General features: G+C 45.8%; 10 protein-coding genes across 10 annotated transcripts; 6 read left to right on the forward strand and 4 right to left on the reverse strand.

Annotated features, from left to right (window-relative positions):
- Position 1: 1 nt before the first annotated feature.
- Positions 2–1,279, reverse strand: C8R40DRAFT_1082971 (uncharacterized protein; the record flags this gene model as incomplete). The annotated part of the gene is made up of 6 exons (XM_046227221.1): positions 2–91; positions 189–544; positions 593–711; positions 785–808; positions 865–938; positions 996–1,279. 5 exons carry the CDS (start codon positions 1,277–1,279, stop codon positions 416–418), a joined length of 630 nt encoding a protein of 209 aa, XP_046090802.1. The 3' UTR covers positions 2–91; positions 189–415.
- On the forward strand, positions 1,280–2,506 carry C8R40DRAFT_1082974 (uncharacterized protein). The gene is made up of 5 exons (XM_046227222.1): positions 1,280–1,523; positions 1,584–1,723; positions 1,775–1,863; positions 1,931–2,192; positions 2,256–2,506. Exons 1-5 carry the CDS (start codon positions 1,325–1,327, stop codon positions 2,481–2,483), a joined length of 918 nt encoding a protein of 305 aa, XP_046090803.1. The 5' UTR covers positions 1,280–1,324; the 3' UTR covers positions 2,484–2,506.
- C8R40DRAFT_1234133 (uncharacterized protein) lies at positions 2,507–3,842 on the reverse strand (the record flags this gene model as incomplete). The annotated part of the gene is made up of 7 exons (XM_046233354.1): positions 2,507–2,741; positions 2,796–2,828; positions 2,885–2,941; positions 2,995–3,126; positions 3,182–3,489; positions 3,549–3,663; positions 3,723–3,842. 7 exons carry the CDS (start codon positions 3,837–3,839, stop codon positions 2,526–2,528), a joined length of 978 nt encoding a protein of 325 aa, XP_046090804.1. The 3' UTR covers positions 2,507–2,525.
- A 36-nt stretch (positions 3,843–3,878) lies between these two features.
- C8R40DRAFT_1158372 (alpha mannosidase-like protein) lies at positions 3,879–7,326 on the forward strand (the record flags this gene model as incomplete). The annotated part of the gene is made up of 17 exons (XM_046229727.1): positions 3,879–4,009; positions 4,065–4,117; positions 4,170–4,186; positions 4,235–4,281; positions 4,334–4,667; positions 4,727–4,772; positions 4,824–4,984; positions 5,040–5,086; positions 5,142–5,179; positions 5,228–5,307; positions 5,368–5,494; positions 5,543–5,635; positions 5,690–5,721; positions 5,776–5,934; positions 5,983–6,327; positions 6,382–6,550; positions 6,602–7,326. The coding sequence occupies 17 exons, from the start codon at positions 3,879–3,881 to the stop codon at positions 7,324–7,326; spliced, it is 2,604 nt and encodes an 867-aa protein (XP_046090805.1).
- Positions 7,327–7,551: 225 nt separating this feature from the next.
- C8R40DRAFT_1034276 (phosphoribosyltransferase-like protein) lies at positions 7,552–8,268 on the reverse strand (the record flags this gene model as incomplete). The annotated part of the gene is made up of 4 exons (XM_046223415.1): positions 7,552–7,697; positions 7,763–7,838; positions 7,889–8,158; positions 8,209–8,268. 4 exons carry the CDS (start codon positions 8,266–8,268, stop codon positions 7,552–7,554), a joined length of 552 nt encoding a protein of 183 aa, XP_046090806.1.
- Positions 7,971–9,587, reverse strand: C8R40DRAFT_1082985 (putative S-phase-specific ribosomal protein cyc07). Its single transcript, XM_046227223.1, has 5 exons — positions 9,434–9,587; positions 9,311–9,377; positions 9,172–9,252; positions 8,572–9,119; positions 7,971–8,520 (listed from the first exon to the last, which is right to left on the reverse strand). Exons 1-5 carry the CDS (start codon positions 9,446–9,448, stop codon positions 8,461–8,463), a joined length of 771 nt encoding a protein of 256 aa, XP_046090807.1. The 5' UTR covers positions 9,449–9,587; the 3' UTR covers positions 7,971–8,460.
- A 21-nt stretch (positions 9,588–9,608) lies between these two features.
- C8R40DRAFT_1082989 (uncharacterized protein) lies at positions 9,609–10,459 on the forward strand. Its single transcript, XM_046227224.1, has 3 exons — positions 9,609–9,753; positions 9,805–10,018; positions 10,073–10,459. The coding sequence occupies exons 1-3, from the start codon at positions 9,637–9,639 to the stop codon at positions 10,375–10,377; spliced, it is 636 nt and encodes a 211-aa protein (XP_046090808.1). The 5' UTR covers positions 9,609–9,636; the 3' UTR covers positions 10,378–10,459.
- A 212-nt stretch (positions 10,460–10,671) lies between these two features.
- On the forward strand, positions 10,672–12,108 carry C8R40DRAFT_1065931 (Thiolase, N-terminal domain-containing protein; the record flags this gene model as incomplete). The annotated part of the gene is made up of 6 exons (XM_046225709.1): positions 10,672–10,674; positions 10,726–11,090; positions 11,145–11,599; positions 11,653–11,845; positions 11,901–12,012; positions 12,070–12,108. The coding sequence occupies 6 exons, from the start codon at positions 10,672–10,674 to the stop codon at positions 12,106–12,108; spliced, it is 1,167 nt and encodes a 388-aa protein (XP_046090809.1).
- Positions 12,109–12,120: 12 nt separating this feature from the next.
- On the forward strand, positions 12,121–15,129 carry C8R40DRAFT_1201086 (MFS general substrate transporter; the record flags this gene model as incomplete). Its single annotated transcript, XM_046233122.1, has 18 exons — positions 12,121–12,802; positions 12,870–12,919; positions 12,971–12,997; positions 13,052–13,079; positions 13,133–13,166; positions 13,218–13,283; positions 13,338–13,427; positions 13,479–13,549; positions 13,608–13,637; positions 13,701–13,739; positions 13,796–14,072; positions 14,122–14,151; positions 14,214–14,247; positions 14,311–14,398; positions 14,451–14,505; positions 14,564–14,614; positions 14,670–15,042; positions 15,102–15,129. The coding sequence occupies exons 1-18, from the start codon at positions 12,596–12,598 to the stop codon at positions 15,127–15,129; spliced, it is 1,578 nt and encodes a 525-aa protein (XP_046090810.1). The 5' UTR covers positions 12,121–12,595.
- Positions 15,130–15,412: 283 nt separating this feature from the next.
- Positions 15,413–17,267, forward strand: C8R40DRAFT_1035393 (uncharacterized protein; the record flags this gene model as incomplete). The annotated part of the gene is made up of 9 exons (XM_046223498.1): positions 15,413–15,539; positions 15,600–15,775; positions 15,828–15,961; positions 16,009–16,314; positions 16,374–16,468; positions 16,524–16,552; positions 16,602–16,755; positions 16,810–16,948; positions 17,009–17,267. The coding sequence occupies 9 exons, from the start codon at positions 15,413–15,415 to the stop codon at positions 17,265–17,267; spliced, it is 1,419 nt and encodes a 472-aa protein (XP_046090811.1).
- Positions 17,268–17,324: the final 57 nt, after the last annotated feature.

Consider the following 17,324-nt stretch of genomic DNA (forward strand, 5'->3'; position numbering starts at 1 on the left):
AATTTATCGCCGTTTCGAAAACAACGCTTTTAGACGTTCATGCCCTGCCGAACTTCACATTCCGCTGTGACGTCAGTTCCACAAGATAAGTCTGTATGATCACAGGCAGGAGGGGGCGACGGAGTAGCGTGAGTACACTGAGGGGTGGGGGCAAAAAGAGAAAAACGGGGGATATCCTGATTCCTTACCCTCATTCATAACTTTAGGACGCAACACCTGTTGAAGCACACATCGGTCAAACCGAATCTGAATTTTATCATAAGCAGGGTTAAGAGACGGAAGATTCCAATTTGAACGACGAGAGAGCCAGATATCCACAGCGCGGCTCTTATGTGGATTCGGAGCGTGTGCGTTCTTTCATGAAGCACAGATTTAGTAATTTGAGCGAGGCAGGGCCAGCGTGAGCAATCAATATTTACGAGAAGAGATATCTCTGAAGACCTTTCCACCAGACAAAGGATGCTGTCACCGTGAGACTGACGACAGTTGGAACCAGATCAAGCTCAAGAGCGGTATAAATCCAGATCGTGGCCAAGGGAGGACACTAACAAGGTTATTAGCGACAGTATTATATACAGCTAAATTCGCTTGCCTGACGCATATTGACCAACCAGGACCCTAAAGCTATAAGATACATCAATCTCGTACCAGCGGCACACGACAGTATGAACAAGAAAAGCTGGATGCTTCTGCTTCGTTTATGCCTGTGAACTATGAATAGCCGTCAGCTTCGATATATATTTCAAATGGAAAGATTATCGAGGGCACTGAGACTGATACACACTGTAGAAGATGAACAGTGCTAAAACTGCAGAGTAAAAATATGGTTAAACAAGTCACGGAGCGAAGATGCCAGATGCTTACTGGGTCCCCTTGAGCTCATACTATCGAATAGCTCTTTGAAGCTCGCATGCCGACCATATTGATTATGGATTAAACTTTCCTGACAGTGTTCGAGTGAGCCCATCTATGGACGAATACATGAAAAGGCGTACATATCCATGAGCAGTAGTATAGAGCAAAAAGGTATGATTATCATGTTTGTGTCCAGAATCTCGTCCATCAAGGAATATTCAGAATCTGTTGACTCTGACGGCCGCTGGTTGGAATTTATTTTGTGTAAAACACCAGATTCATTGATGAGTCTCCATTGTTCTTCTTCTGGGATGTCTATGAGGGGTTTGGCATCGGATTTCGGTGGGTCAGTGTTTGGTCTGCGTTGGCGAATCCGAGGCATTGTGGGACGTGGCGCAAGGGAGTAGGATGTGCAATTTTGCATGTGAGCGCTAGCATTTTCACGGCCGGCAAAAATATCTACTTTCCAATGGCCAACCACGATGAACTCTTGAGTATCTTGCAAGCACACGGTCAACAATTTCTCTCTTCCTTCCAAGGCAGCGTCAAACAAGAAATCCATAGCGGAAGGAATGCCACTTTTGTGCAACCTCGAGATGACATTGAAGAAGAAGAGGCAGAGGAAGAGGAATGGGAAGGTATAAGATCTGAGTCTGACGCGGAGGAAGGTATGTTCTGTTACCTCGCATGCTCGTCAATTAATGAAAAGAACAGCAATATCATTTAAGGCTTCGAAGAAAACGACGATGAATTCACTGCGACGTCTACGTCTACGTCTACGGCCAATGTAATTGTTTTCTCAGATAAACCGTCGATATCCCAACAGGAACGAGACGCTACTACAAAATATCAGACAAAGGCTTTCATGGTACATCATCTACGTTACCTCGTACTGAACGATAACTGAAACAGCGGTTAGTCGTCTAAAATATCCAAGCTTCGTGAGGGAGCCGCTCCTGAACTCAAGAAGTACTCTTTGGAAACTACTGATGAGGATATAAAGGAACGGTAAAGCATTATCAGCTCTGATTGAAGAGAATGCACCGTTCCTGATACCCTAGTTCAATGAATATAGGTCAAATATCCAGAACGATGCGTTGCTCCATAAACTAGTTCACACCAAACTTTTATCAGGTTCTTTGAATTCCGAGCTGGAGCTCACACCAGCGCAAAGACGAAAAGCGTTATCGGGTCGAGTCATAGAATTGACCGGAGATGCTAAACTCGGGCGTGGAGAGCGATCAGTGCGTCTTGCAGAGCATAATAAAGCATCTAAACGCGTAAGAGAGGGGTTGATGCAAAAGCAAAAAGAACGAAGGGCCGCTCAACTTCAAGAGGTACGTCTTTTTCCATGATCTTTCCACTTCTTGAATAGAAAAGGCACTTCTCATTGACCCTAGACGAAGAATTTGGGAAACTATCACCCGACACTCAAAAGGTTGTTGGACCCAGATTCCGAGACGGCAAAACCCAAGAAGAGAGTGCGAGGACTACAGATGGGTATCGGGAGCTTCAAAGGCGGTACACTAAAGCTCAGCCGTGAAGAAATTAATTCGGTCCAAGGACAACAGGGAGGAATGGCGAGTCGCGGCAGAGGGAGTGGCAGAGGAAAAAGAGGGCGTCGTTGATTTCTTTCATAGAATACATACATATCTGTGTTACTGAAAATACTAACTTCCGACTCTTTCACTCCGCTGAATTTTCTTGACCTCCGCCAACGCCTGTGTGGTTTTGCTGATCGTATCAACGATGGAGGAGATGGTTTGAGGATCAATAAGTATAGATTGTGCAACCGACGATGTTAATCGCCCGGACAAGGATATTAAGGTCTGTTCCAGGGCATGCGAGGTTACACGCAATGCTGACATGGTTGACCCGCCATTAGGCTTAAGAAAGATATTCAGGCCAAAGTTATGATGGACAAGCGACAAAAGACTAACAGATGAAGGGGAAAGAGAACTGGGTTCGGCGGGCTACAGTTGCATGTCCATAAGTTTTAAACACTATGGTTCCAGAAAAGGATACATACTTGTTGTCTTTCAAGCGGAAGCAATGCTTGATTGGAGTTTTCTGTCACCCTGGGGTCCTAGAAAGAATATCGGATGAATATAGATGAGAACCGGTCGGGTTTTGTCTCACTGCGTTGGGTGTATTTGATGCAGGAACGATTGCGTTGTCTGGAAGAATTGGAGGAGATGAATTTTGAGCAGGTGGACGCGGCGGCTCGGCCTCGCCTTCGCCGATGTAGATTCGGCCGCAAATTACACATTCCTTATCGTTAGGTGAGATCCAAAGAACAAAAACGGAGAAGGTGTTCCAGACGAACTCTGCGAGGATCCTTCTCTCCACCTGACTTCGGAGGCCTGACGAGAGGGATCCCAAAACAAGCTTCGTTAAGACACTCTTCTCCGAGCAAAGCCCAACCCTTCAGCAGACGATTTCCAATTTCCGAGGAAGCTCGATCTGATTGTTCACGACGACGTCTACTTTCCGGCGTTTCCACTGGTAGTGCGAATGTGGGTGAGCTGGGTGCCTCAGACACCTCTGTTGCTGGTGTCGAGGATCGGGATACAGGGTTGTTGTGGGATAGCGACGAGATACTGGTCAAACTGGGAGAACTAGAGGGTTGAGCAACTACGTTTTCGAAGGAATTAAATCATTTCAAAATAGATATGAAAAGTAGCAGTTCCCACCTTTACGAGGATCTCCGTCACAATTCGCGCAAAAATGCACGATGGGGGTTTGATTTTTTGGTGACCTCATCAAAGGGATGTTTTTGCAATGGGGGCATGGGGAATCAGTTAGAACCTGTTGTGAAAATTTGTTCAATCGGCAATTGTGGGCCTTCTGTCATGATATTGACTAACCCATCCTTTGAGCATGTATTCACCGATGACATTGGATACATCGTTTACGGTCGACATGAGAAGATTGAGGTAGATGAGGAAGTTAGAATTAGATAAAAAAGTTGAAAAGGCGCTCATGGGCGGCAAATTAACTGCTTCCTACTGCCACGTCCTCGGATGAAGTTGGGGCGATTTCTCCCAAAATGCCTCGCTGCACTTGTTTTGATCTCTCTTGAACGCATTCAATGTGCCGCGGCTCTCGCTTCAAACTACTCAGGTTGGACAATTGAAAGGAAACTAGCAGTTCGGTCCGTGTAGAGTATTCCGTCTACTCGGTGGAACACTTAACCTTCAGATCCGCAGAGAAAGGACTCGAGCGCTTTGGTATCATGGTTTTGATAACTACATGGATCATGGTGCGTTGTATAACCTCATCAATTAATCATGATCATCTGAAAATTTCCAAAGCTTTTCCTCTAGACGAGGTAACTATAGACACGGATTCATCTTTACTTCGATTGAATTATTTCTAGTTAACGCCTCTAAGCTGCTCTGGTCAGGGTCCAGACTGGGCAAATCCGTGAGCAAAATTTAGTGACACAATGAGTTCACGAACTATATCTTTTGAACAGCGCAAATGTTGGGGCCAATGATGTCGCTGGCAACTTCAGTCTGACCCTTGTAGACGTTCTCGATACCTTTGTTGTCCTCAATGATCGCATAGGATTTGAAAATGCAGTCAAAAATGTCATACACTGGGTCTCCTTCGATGTCAACACGAAGCCGCAGGTGTTCGAGACCACTATCCGAGTTCTTGGAGGTCTGCTTTCCGGTCACATTTTCGCCAGTCAATCCGGCCCATTCCATCTGCCATGGTATCGTGGAGAACTACTCAGTATGGCACACGACCTTGGAAAAAGGTTACTTCCAGCATTTGCAACTCCGACTGGACTTCCATTAGCTCGAGTCCGTCTCTACACTATCATTTAAAACATTTGCCTCTTCATATTCAAATATTTCCTTAGATTAACCTTAGGCATGGACTGTCGCGAGGGGAAACGCTTGAAACATGTAAATTAATTCATGCCTGTCGTCAATGAACTAACGTAGCCTGTATCACAGGCACTGCTGGTGCTGGGTCATTGATTTTGGAATTCGCAACTCTCAGTCGTCTAACTGGTGACGAACGTTTCGAAAAGGCTGCGTACAAAGCCTTCTTTGCTATCTGGAATAGAAAGTCCGATATTGGGTTAGTTGGTAACACAATAAATACATGGACGGGGGTATGTATATCTTGGCGTTCTCCAATCTGACTTCATCTGAGTGTTGTATATGTAGGATTGGACTTCGCCTGAAGTTACAGGCATTGGCGCAGGCATAGATTCGTCAGTGTGTCTTTTCCTTTATGGATTCGTTGCTTATGCATTGACGTACGCACAGATTCTACGAGTATGCCCTGAAGTGGTATATACTAAGTGGTTAGCTCAGCCGTTTCTGGTCTGTTTTTTATACCAATATTTATGCAGGAGAGACTGAATTTCTCGATGTTTGGGACGATGCATATGCATCCATCATGCGGTATTCGCGTTCCATGGACGGATTCTGGGTGAACTGATTTTTTTGCATTCCGCTCGATTGCCTAGATCTGACCCAAAGGCTGTTACAGTATCGACTCGTCAACATGAGAAGTGGTGATGTTGCTTACAACACCGTCGACTCTCTGTCTGCTTTTTGGCCTGGGCTGCAAGTATTAGCTGGGGATATTCAAAGCGCAATAAAATTACACATGGCGTGTGAGTTACGCCATGATTTACAAGACCTGTATCTCATACAGTGGACAGACTATAATTTATGGCGGAAGCATTCTGGTATACCTGAGGTGTACGACACCAGCTTCAAACAGGCAACATCCCATGGGTATCCTCTACGACCCGGTAAATTATCTTCATGATCAACAAAGCTTAATCCGTTCACCTTTCAACCTGCAGAGTTCATCGAATCAACATGGTATCTATATCGAGTACGTGATATTCAGTACAAGTTTCATGATTTACCGACTGATTCTAGATATTAGGCCACCCACGATCCGTATTATCTAGAAGTCGGGGAGCGCGTTCTGTTCGATATCTCAACACGTTCAAACGTGACTTGTGGCTTGGCCGGTATAAAAGACCTTCGTTATAACGAACAGGATGACCGTATGGAATCTTTCGCGCTATCAGAAACTCTGAAGGTAAAAGTTGTGATGTAAATATTCGATGACTTTTAACCATGAGTCTAGTATCTCTTTCTCTTATTTGACGAAGAGAACCCTCTGCACAAAGACGACTCGAACTATGTGTTTACCACCGAAGGCCATTTACTGAAGCTGGGACCCGAACACCTTAGAGAAATGTCTCCTTCTCGTCGGAAGCTACGCAAGATTGAGGACCATCAATGTCCGGCGTACCAACCATTTAGAAGCGCTCGTGGTCGTCGTGTGAACGACAGCGGCTTGGTCGTGGGCATTCAAGGTCGGGCAGACGCTGACTACAGCCGAGAACTGGTCGCACTAGACGCCAACGAGGCTGACTCTACCCACTGGTCTCGTAGTGGGTGGTGCGAGAGACCCAAAGTCGAGTTATTCGTACGTGAATCAATCTACCTTTATCTTCAGCTTCAAACTGTATCTACCCCACAGTCGTACGACTTCATCCTGTCACCTAATGGGAAAGTATCGCCCGAAGATCTTAGTCCCAGTAAAGTGAAGCTGGAGCCTGTGCCAGATGGATATGTCATCCAGAATGTCACAGGCATTCGAACACATATCGTACAGAGATTTGACGGAAGAGGTTACGATGTCCGTAAACGTGCGCAATCTACTGTGTTATGGTAAACATGAATCTAACTCTTTTCAACAGTAGGTCATTATACAGTTCGGCCAGGACAGTTGGTCTATATCAACGACTCATCCCTACTTCTGAGTGCAGCATCACCTTCAACTGCAGCGATAGAACATTTTGGTGCTATCCAGCTACGCTTCTATGTTGACGCCGTTGATACGATGTTCAGTATGCTCAACATGATGGAAACAGTCAACGACATGGATCTTTCCGTTACCGGTCATGTCGGCTTTTTCGGTGGAGACTTATTAGATAGCGAAGAACTCCCCAGCAAATTTCAAGGCCTAGTTCCAGTCTATCGAGACGACGACAATGAATTCGGCTGTACACAATATCACAAGTCTTTCCAGGACGGTATTTTACTTGTTAGAAGGGGCGAATGTACCTTCATTCAGAAGCTTGTAGAAGCTCGGGATGCGGGAGCTGCTGGTGTGCTTGTCCTTAGTGACGAAAACACCGCGATCAATCCTACTGCTAATTCTGAGGACCTCGAAGCTGCGGGAGATATTAGTCAAGTGGCTATAATAGTCTTGCCACGGACAGCTGGGCAATCGGTCGAACATTTACTGGATACTACGCAAGGTATTGGCCAAGTCATGCTCTCGTTGGAACATGAACACCAACCTGGTGTCGACGCAGAAGCTGACGAAGGTCCTGAGCCAGGCGAAGGAAGCAAAAAGGATCCCAATCGAATACTTTATCTAAATGGGCATCCATTACTTAACACCCGATTATTGGTTTGAGTAACTTTGATTAAAATATCTATTATCCATGTATTTATGTGTATACTAGCAGCAGCCTTGGTAACCAGTCCTTCTAGTAAGCTCCAGTAGGGGCGAACCCAGCGTTTACGCACGTCTATCACGCCGTTACAGACATCCATAGGGATGATCGGGGAGATCAAAATTGGTGTAGAAAAACATAGAACCAATGTATATGTACGCATCCTACCATTGCAAAAGACCAACCTAATCATTGGACTGGACAATGGAATAGACTGAGGCATCCAATTTTGACCCCCCTTTGAGAAACAAGAGTTCAATGATAAAGAGATACTCGACGGTCTTGCCACCGAGTTTGGCGACAAGTTCTCCAGCTGCTTTAGCCGATCCTCCTGCAATATCTCAAACGTTAGAGGACAGTCGTTCCAAACAACAAAGGACAGTAAAGACTTCCTACCTGTGGCAATAAGATCGTCGACGATGATAACAGATTGCCCTGGTTTTATAGCATCACTTTGCATCTCGAAAGAATCCTGTGCAGTGGTCAATTTTCAACATGTCGGACGAGTTGAAATAGATTTACTGTTCCATATTCCTTCTCATAAGTAGCCGTTTCACAAGTCCCAGGTAGTTTTCCTGTCTTGCGGACAGGGACAAATGCCGCACCGAGACGGAGAGCAATGATGGGACCTAGGAGGAATCCGCGGGCGTCAAGGCCTACGACGACATCGATTTTCTTGGAAGGAATAGAGGGAATAGTGTGCGAGGTAAGGTGGTACAGGAAATGCGTGATGAGAGTCTCGAATGCTATCGGATCGCGGAGAATGGGGAAAATGTCCAAAAAGACGATACCCTGGAAGGTACTTGTGTTAACTAAAGATGACAGTTGAAAGAACAAGCCACCTTTTGTGGAAAATCGGGATGCGACGTGAGCTTGGAGCGGAGGTACTCAACATCACCCATGGCTGAAGGAAAGCAAGAGACCCTTTCTCCTGTCTCGATGAGCAATGATCGTACATTTATCTAATCATCTTTCTTGCGTGGCCAACATGACATGAGGCGTAATTTTTCCATAATTTACGTCCGTGATGATAATGGCTTGCTCATATAGATGGGAAAGTAGTAGCATAAGAGTAGTACATAGAACTAAGCCATTCATACAGATTCCAAAACTTCAGGCTCCTTGAAGTCTTTCGCAATTTTGGTACCTGTCTCCTGCAGGGACTGTCAATTTCACAAGAGTAAATGACTCAAAGAGACACTTACATCCGTCGACTCCCCGTGCAGTTCCATGAGTTTCGAAACATCAAACTTGGGTGCTTTGAGAATTTTAGCCTTTCGAACATAAACGTTCTGCAAGGGGTAGATGCTCCTCGACGCCTTCTCAATCTCCCGTCCAATAGCCTCTGGCACGAACTTCTGCACAAGCTCTTTCAAATCGCAGTTTGTGGCCTCACGGGTCATTATCTCGAACATCTTCTTCCTGATCTCTCGCACCTGACTTGACTGAGCGTAGGTTGTTTTACGGACCTGCGTTGGACGACGCTTAGTGAAGCCGATCGCAAAAAGACGGAGGAGGTAGCCGTCAGTGGTCTTCACATCGACATGGGCTTCAATGAGAGTCTGCCATTTCCGTACGAGAGATCGCAGCTTGTCGGAGGTGAAATCCATTCCGTGGAAGTTGGTGAGACAGTTCTTGCCCTGGACCTCGTCGACACGTAATTTGATTTTACGGAAGGACTGTTCCTCCTCCTTGTTCAGGTCACCCAGAGAGACCTCAATGATACGACCCTTGAGAGAATCGTTGGCGTTTTCTAATTTAATATGAGTGCTGCGCAGCAAAAAGAACGAGGACTGCACACGCACTCAAACCCTGAGATCTGTTCACGAGGGTCTTGCCCACATTCCGGACGTCGAAAATTGACGGCGCTTTGATATCGTACCAGTCTGGAAAGCCAGACCATTAGTCGTCAAGCTAGCAGCGGTAGTGATAGCCATAACACACCCTTTCTGGAGAACGGATCGACGACCTTTTTCTTGATACCCTTCTTGCCCTTCGAAAGGCGCTTGTTCTACAGAGATCAGACGTTGAGGACGCGCTTGAAATTCAAGTGAAAGCCACTCTGACCTTTCCAACAGCCATGTTGTGTGATCAGAGGTAGCGGCGAGGATCGAACCGTAGATGGTAGGCCGAAAACTTGGCGGCTTTTTTGCAAATATTAACAGTTACGAGCCTTGCTAGTCCTGGGTAATGACTTCACGTGGTAGAAACTGTATAGCTTTTCCACGATCTTCTGGGCGCTTACACCCCAGCGCTGTTGCTCTCACGCAATGTTAACTCGGCCTCAATTCGATCGCGCCTGCAAGCTTCTTGTCCAGAAATGCGAAAACTTCACACCATCCAGGTCTAACAATGCTATGAGGGGCTGGTCTTGGAATGAGCATCCTGTACAAGTCTCTACTTCAACATATTCGGTCTTCTTTTAAAGATCTTTCTAGTCGGTATCAGGCTTGGGCTATCTGTGTCGCACCTCAAATTATCTTTCCCGAGATATCAGACTATCTATGGACGTAAATTCGGACGAAATCTACGCCGAGATCGATGAAGCGGCCGCAACCTGCATTGATTCTGAAACACTGACTTCTCAACAATATGTGGTTTATTCCGCAACATTTCAAGTTCCTTGCTTTTACTTCGCAATGTATCGCTCAAGTATGTGTGTTCAACGAGCATTTTATGCTCTTTGATATTCTTATAATCCGGCAGATGGTGTGCCGTTGTCGATCAACGAGTTGATTTCTTCGACACTGTTTCGACCCGGTATTTTCCAGGATGCTGACATCACTACTTTCGCTCTTACACGTCGCGATACACCGTTTCCGCTGATATCGCAGGGAGATCACCCAACAACAGGAAGGCCGTGCTGGTTCCTGCATCCATGCGAGACTACTGTTGCAGTCGAAGAATTGTTGAAGGAAGTCGAGAATGACATAGACGAGGAAGACATGAGGTTGTTGATGTGGCTCAAATTATGGTTCACGGTTCTCGGAGGGGTTGTGGACTTACAATAATTGGACTAGAATAGCACATACATGTAAGACACCTCGGGACCGGGTCATTACCGGAGCAGAATATAAACATACATAAGCAATCTTGTTCTCGTACTCTTGTATACCCTGTTCTGTCTTGATCCAGTGCATACGCTGGTCAAACTGAAAGTCGTCTTACTCGTAATTTTTTGAATCGTACCATTTCGGCAATCAGGGTAGATTGCAAAACAATAAATACCTAAAGGCGTCAGTATGTTAGCACGTCTCACCCGTTCCTCTTTACCTCCACTTTCTCATATCTATCATCTTAGAACAATGGTTTGTCTCTATCCAACTTGTCAATATTCATTCTGACGGTGTTCTATTCAGGCCACTGAAGCTGTCATCGTCGCTGCCTCCCGCACTCCTACCGGTTCCATCAATGGTGCTCTGAAGAGCTTCACCGCCCCTCAGCTCGGCTCTTTGGCTCTTAAACATGCCTTTGCCTCAAAGAACATTGACCCCACTATTGTTGAGGAAATCTACTTCGGAAACGTGGTGCAGGCCGGTGTCGGTCAATCTCCTGCGCGTCAGGTTGCTCTCTCGGCTGGTATGAGCAGCAGATCGGATGCTACCACTATCAACAAGGTCTGCGCCAGCGGCATGAAATCTATCATGCTTGCTAGCCAGAGCATCCAGCTCGGTCAGGCCAGCGTCGTTGCCGCTGGTGGCATGGAGAGTATGAGTAATGCCCCGTATGTATTCATTTGTCCTTTCGGAGTTCCGAGGCTAATCGATCTCTTACTTAGCTTCCTCCTTCCCCGTCAAAATCCTGTTTTCGGCAAATTTACCGCCACGGACTCCCTCGAATATGATGGTCTCTGGGATACCTACAACAACCAGGCTATGGGTTGCTGTGGTGAGTCTGCAGCCGAGAAGCACTCTATCTCTCGTGAGGCCCAAGATGCACATGCAATTGAGTCTTACAAGCGAGCGGAGCAGGCGTGGAAGAATGGTGCATTTGACGCAGAGATTGTACCCATTACCGTAAAGGGCAAAAAAGGAGACACAATCGTGAGGGAGGACGAGGAGTACAAGCGGATCATTTACGAGAAGGTTCCTAGTTTACGTTCTGCGTTCAAACAGGGTGGCAGTATCACCGCCGCCAACTCCTCGCCGTTGAATGACGGTGCATCCGCTCTGATCCTCATGTCTGCGGAGAAGGCAAAAGAACTTGGTCTCACACCATTGGCCAAGGTCATTTGTACGTTTGTTTTTCTTATATTTGGTATAGCTCTTTTTGACTGGTATTCTCAGCCTATGCGGACGCCGGTATGGATCCTATCGATTTCCCCATTGCACCGACAGTCGCATTGCCCAAGGCCCTGGAACGTGCAAATCTGACAGTTGACGACATTTCCCTCTTTGAGATCAACGAAGCTTTCTCTGTTGTTATTCGTATCGCCGAGAAAGTCCTTAAAATTGACCCTGCAAAGATCAACATTAACGGGTATGTGTCTGTGATTACCTACAAGTGAATATAAGGGCTAATTGTTTTACTATAGTGGTGCTGTTGCTCTCGGCCACGCTATCGGAAGCTCTGGCTCGCGCATTGTTGTGTCGTTAGTACATGCCTTGAAGTCCGGACAGTATGGTGCTGCCGGTGTTTGCAATGGGGTCAGTTGTCATGCAATCTCATGGGAAACACTCGTACTAACTCGTCATTTCATGCAGGGTGGAGCCGCTTCCGCCATAATCATTCAGAAACTGTAGTATTTCTTCCTTCGTACATAGGACACGTATTCGATGAATAATTGAAGATCAGAAGTTAAAACCAAAGAAACAGCCCTTCTATGAGGCTTGATAGCAGGGAGTAATAATAATTGTGATGCAAGTGTTTCATAACCTGTCAAATCGTTTATCTCAAGCGATTGTACTACGCTTTCGTAAACCGAAACAATACCCGTTCAATTACCTCCAACCAAGAGTATGACCATACAGGTTCCCGTGCCACTACAATCGATCTGCCGTCCCGCTTTTCTCCAGGTGTGAAACGATAAACAGATGAACAGTGCTTATCTTTCCTGTAGTGGGTCATGTTATCTTCGGTTCAGCGCTTCCAATGTGTGTTCTCATGATAAGGAGGGAGTCCCAAGACTGCATTTGGGACCTTTGGTGGGATATATTGTCTTCTTTCTGAATTCTTGAACGAGTCTCGGTCTTTGTGCTTTCCAACACCTCCTAGGATTTGAGAACAGCCATGGCGACTCACGAACCAGACCAGAAGAATTTGGAAGAAATCCCCGTCGACGAGAAGGCGTTTCCTGTATCTCCCGTATTTGAACATCTCAGGTCGGATTCAATTGAGGAGTCAGACACAAGCGTCGATGAGGCGTTGCAATTAGTGGGGAAGGAACGAACATCAGAGTTCAGTGATGAATTCAATCATAGAGTGAGAAGGAAGTTGGTGGGTGATGTTTTTCAGATGAGATGTAAACTGGAATTGCACTGATTATGTATCGCTCGTACGACAGGACCTTTTGATTCCCCCGCTTTGTGCAGCGGTATACTTTACGCAATTTCTGTGAGTTTGAATATCTTGCGAGTCGTGATTGCAGACCGACTGCACTTACAGGGACAAGACATCGTTAAATTATGCCAGGTGCGAGGAGTTACATACTGGTAACTATCGGGGTTGATATAAGATTTCTACTAGCATCATGGGTCTACCCATAACTGGACAGGTAACTTTTCACTTTTCCTCTGAGAAGTTATTGGCTTCAAATATATTTTGAAGAATTACAACCTAGTTTCTATGGCTTTTTACCTAGGTGAGTTGTTGATTTTTCTTTTTCGGGCTAACCTTGCTGACTCATTGCCAGGATTTCTCCTTTTTGAATTCCCCACTGTCTATATATCCCAGAAAACGAGGGCAGCCAAATACCTTGGTGAGTCACGCACTGTTAGGACGAGTACCCAAGGATATTGACGGTCTTCGAAAGGTGTCAATATCGTTCTGTGGGGTGTGATATTGATGCTACACGCCGTGGGGAGTTCATTTGGAGCGTTTTTCGCTCTTCGGTTTCTACTGGGTGAGTAATAATTCTTTCGGTTTGGAGAGAAAATTTTTTCACTGGTGACAGGAATGTGCGAGAGCTGCGTCGCCCCCACATTGATTCTGATTATCTCCATGTTCTACAAGAAGGACGAACAGGTATACCGGCTGGACTTGGCAAAGTGTATAAAGCGGTGGATTTGACATCTTCCAACAGGCGTCGCGAATTTCGTGGTTCTATGTGATGGTACGTGGAAGTTAAGGAAGGCTTCATCTCATTGGGCGTTGACGAACTCTGGTGATTTCGCAGAATGGGCTTACACAAGTGTTTGGTGGATTCATTGCCTATGTCAGGGTTGCTTACCTCGAACGAGGAATTCAATTGACACTGACATTAACATTAAGGGTGTTTCATTCTCAAATGACAGTCATATAGCCCCGTATAAGATCATATACGTATTGCTCGGCGGCTTAGCGATTATCGTCGGCCTTTCTGTCCTAATATGGTTGCCTGACTCGCCTGTTCATGCTCATTTTCTTGATCAAGAGGAGCGCATAGCTGCCTTAGAGCGAGTTAGGAATGACCAAGGCGGGGTAGCAAACAAGAAAATCAAGAGGAAACAAATACTCGAAGCTTTCACGGATATACGAACATGGTTGATCGTGTTGACCACTATGATGAGTACGTTCCTTGTAACTTCTTCCACACCTAACGTATATACTGCTGGTAGCAAGCATTCCTAACGGCGCTCTGAGCAACTGTGTGTACTGGTTTCCTGGTCATGGATACACTAATATTAACGGATACAACGGGGAATCCCAGTCAGTAATATCATCATCAGAAATTTCGGGTACACGTATGTACAATCTTATCCTTGGATGAGTTCCGCACTGTTCCGTAGAACTGATCGATTTGGAAGTTCGAGACAGACATTAATCTTATCGACTCCAGCCGGCGCAGTGGCATCACTCATGACTCTTTTTTGTGGATGGTACTCGGATCGAAAGGTCGATATTTTGCTTCCGTCCAACACAATGTTTCCCTCATATTTGTACCTAGAATGAACGCATGATTCCCATCATAATAGCCTTGATTCCAACCATTGTTGGTGCAGGTAATTAGTCGTATTCACGTCAAATGTAAATCAGAACACCAACGCTCACTGGCACTAGCTATGCTAATTGGGCTTAATGACTCGGGGAAAAAAGGCGCCTTGTTATTCGGTGCATTGATCATTCTTAACTCATCCATCGACAGCTCACTCACTTTGGAATGTAGCGACGTACCTCATTGGCACATTTGGAAGCTCACTATCCACAGTTTATGCCTACAATGCAAGCAATACTAGTGGACACACGAAAAAGAGCACAGTAAACGCTATGACCCTACTAACTTTCAGCATTGGGAACATTGTCGGGACGGAAATCTTCTTACCAAAGGACGCTCCCGCATATATCCCCGGTAAAATAGCCATCATGGTCTTACTGACTGTTCAGCTGGGGATATCGTTGCTACTTAGGTGTATTAATTTGCGGTTGAACAGAAGAAAATTCGCACAAATCGAAGAGCTGAAGAGAAGTCGCGGGTGGACAGACGCGGATGTTCAGAAAGAGCGCGAGAAGCATGCATTTATGGATCTCACTGACCAAGAGTATGTTCTGGGACTTTTAGATTAAGACACTGACCTCTATCACTGATATGATTATACAGGAATATCTACTTTGTATACACAGCTTGAGCAATCATTGAGGGGTTTGAATTCTGGATCCAGTGGATGAGATGATTGAGGAGCAGTGGTTTATGTAGCTACCCATGCAGCTCCGGACCATTAGCTCCTAATATAATATCAGTTCAACGCCTAAGTAACAGAACCAGCGCTTGTGACCTTCCACGTGTTCTCGCCACTGCTACCACTCGACTCTACATAAGCCATTGTCCACTCACGACTGCGATAACTCTTGGATAATTCTTCACGACTAGCGACTCTTACTGGCTGTGGAACTTCTTTCATTTGACGAACAATGATAAATTCTAGGCCAATCACGCCGCCCTTAAATGGGGGTGGGGGGAAGAACTATTTTTCAGATCGCATTGAACGATTCAAGCGCGAGGATATGACCGACTGGAGTAGTGCGTTCACTTTATTAGGTGAATCAAAGCTCTTCTACGTATCCTGCACCATTACTCATTGATTCTTTCACTACGTAGACACGATGGAAACATTTTTCGATTCACATGTGGATCTTTTGCAGCGTAAACTCCAACGACACTCGGACAGACTCAAGATGAAGGCAGAAGAAGCACTCAAAATGCGCGACTTCTCGGCTGCCGGAGACCAATTAGCGGAGAATTTTGAGAAGGAGGTAAAAAGTTTCAAATTGAAGGTGGGAGGGAATACATTACCAGACCTTGTCCTTCTCATCGTGTCCTTCTTAGGTGTCCTCACGGATGACCAAGCTTGCGAGCTCATGGCAATCAGCAAAGGTTGTCCGAACGCGCGAGAAGATTTCCTTTTTCTTCGGTGTTATGTCTCTGTTATTTTCTGCGTTAATGTTTGGGCTAGCTCCTCAGTGCGTCCTCCGATCAACGTGGCGTACTTCATACTAATTGCTTTTAGATGGGTGCACATAGCGTATACAGTACAAGGACTTTATCTCCTGCCTCTTCGTGCCTACATCTACAAAAAACGCGCCTGGCATTACTTCCTTTTCGATCTCTGCTATTATGTCACGATATTGAACTTCATATATATCTGGTTCTTCCCTGGATCACCTGCGCTGCTCGTCGCCTGCTACTGTTTAAGCCACGGTAGCCTTGCGAGTGCGGTCATTACTTGGAGAAACAGTCTCGTGTTTCACGACCAAGATAAGGTCACCAGCCTTTTCGTGCATATTTATGGCCCATTCTCCTTTACGGTGATAAGGTTCGCTCCTCTTCATTCATCCTCATGATCCGAAACATGCTGAAAGGCTGATCCTGTAGACATTTCTATCCCAACGCCGACGAACGATTCCCTGCTCTCCGAGAGCTGCCCCACCTGAACCCCTTACATGCCCTCTTGCTTAGTGGAGGAATATGTATGTGTATCATATCCTTTGATTTGTTCTTTTCTACATCTATCTCATCTTTCAGACGTACTATGGCAGCTTCTTTATTGGAAGGTGTGTTGAATATACCATTGGTTTCTCATTGTTCACACTTTTTGTTCAGTTTGTCCTCGTCGATCGCCGGGAGAAGATTGAATCCGGGCAACGAACGACGTCCATGTCTTGGATGTTGAATAACAAACGAGGCGTCATTGGAAAGGCACTGTGCAGTATACCACCAAATACCCGTATTCCAGCTTTCATGTTTGGTCAACTAAGTAGGTCTTCCATCTGAGATAAATATTCATTGTTAATTTGATGAATGTGTGCAGTTTACAGCATTGTGACGGAATTGCCGGCTGTTTTCCTGCTTTACGACTCTCCGTTCTGGAGTGGGGCTTTCCTCATATTCATATTTTCCGTTAGTGTTTGGAATGGCGGTGGATTTTACATTGAAGTGTTCGGTCGCAAGTAGGTCTTCAACAACGGCACAACGTCTATTTAGCTGTACTTATTTCAACTACTCTGCAGGTTCGAGCGTGAACTCGAGGCTCTGCGTAAGGAACTCGCTGAAAGTGCCCAAGCACGGTCAGGTCGTTCGAGCCCAACCGATGAATCCTCCTTATCTTTGTCCCGCTATACCAGCGAAGACAACTTGACGTCTTTCAGTCCTGGCAGCTCCTATTCTTCCAATTCCTCCCCGACGCTTGACACTCACCCTCTGCCACACATTGAAGTAGCTTCGGAACCGAACTTCGATGGTCTTCAGATGAAAGCCAAGAAGGAGTAATAGTTGCTCACCTTCTGCTTTGTGCTGTATTATGTATTATGCTCAAGACTGCGCGTT

The sequence above is a fragment of the Lentinula edodes genome (genome assembly GCF_021015755.1).
Source record: "Lentinula edodes strain Le(Bin) 0899 ss11 chromosome Unknown C8R40scaffold_3, whole genome shotgun sequence".
NCBI classification, from domain to species: domain Eukaryota; kingdom Fungi; phylum Basidiomycota; class Agaricomycetes; order Agaricales; family Omphalotaceae; genus Lentinula; species Lentinula edodes.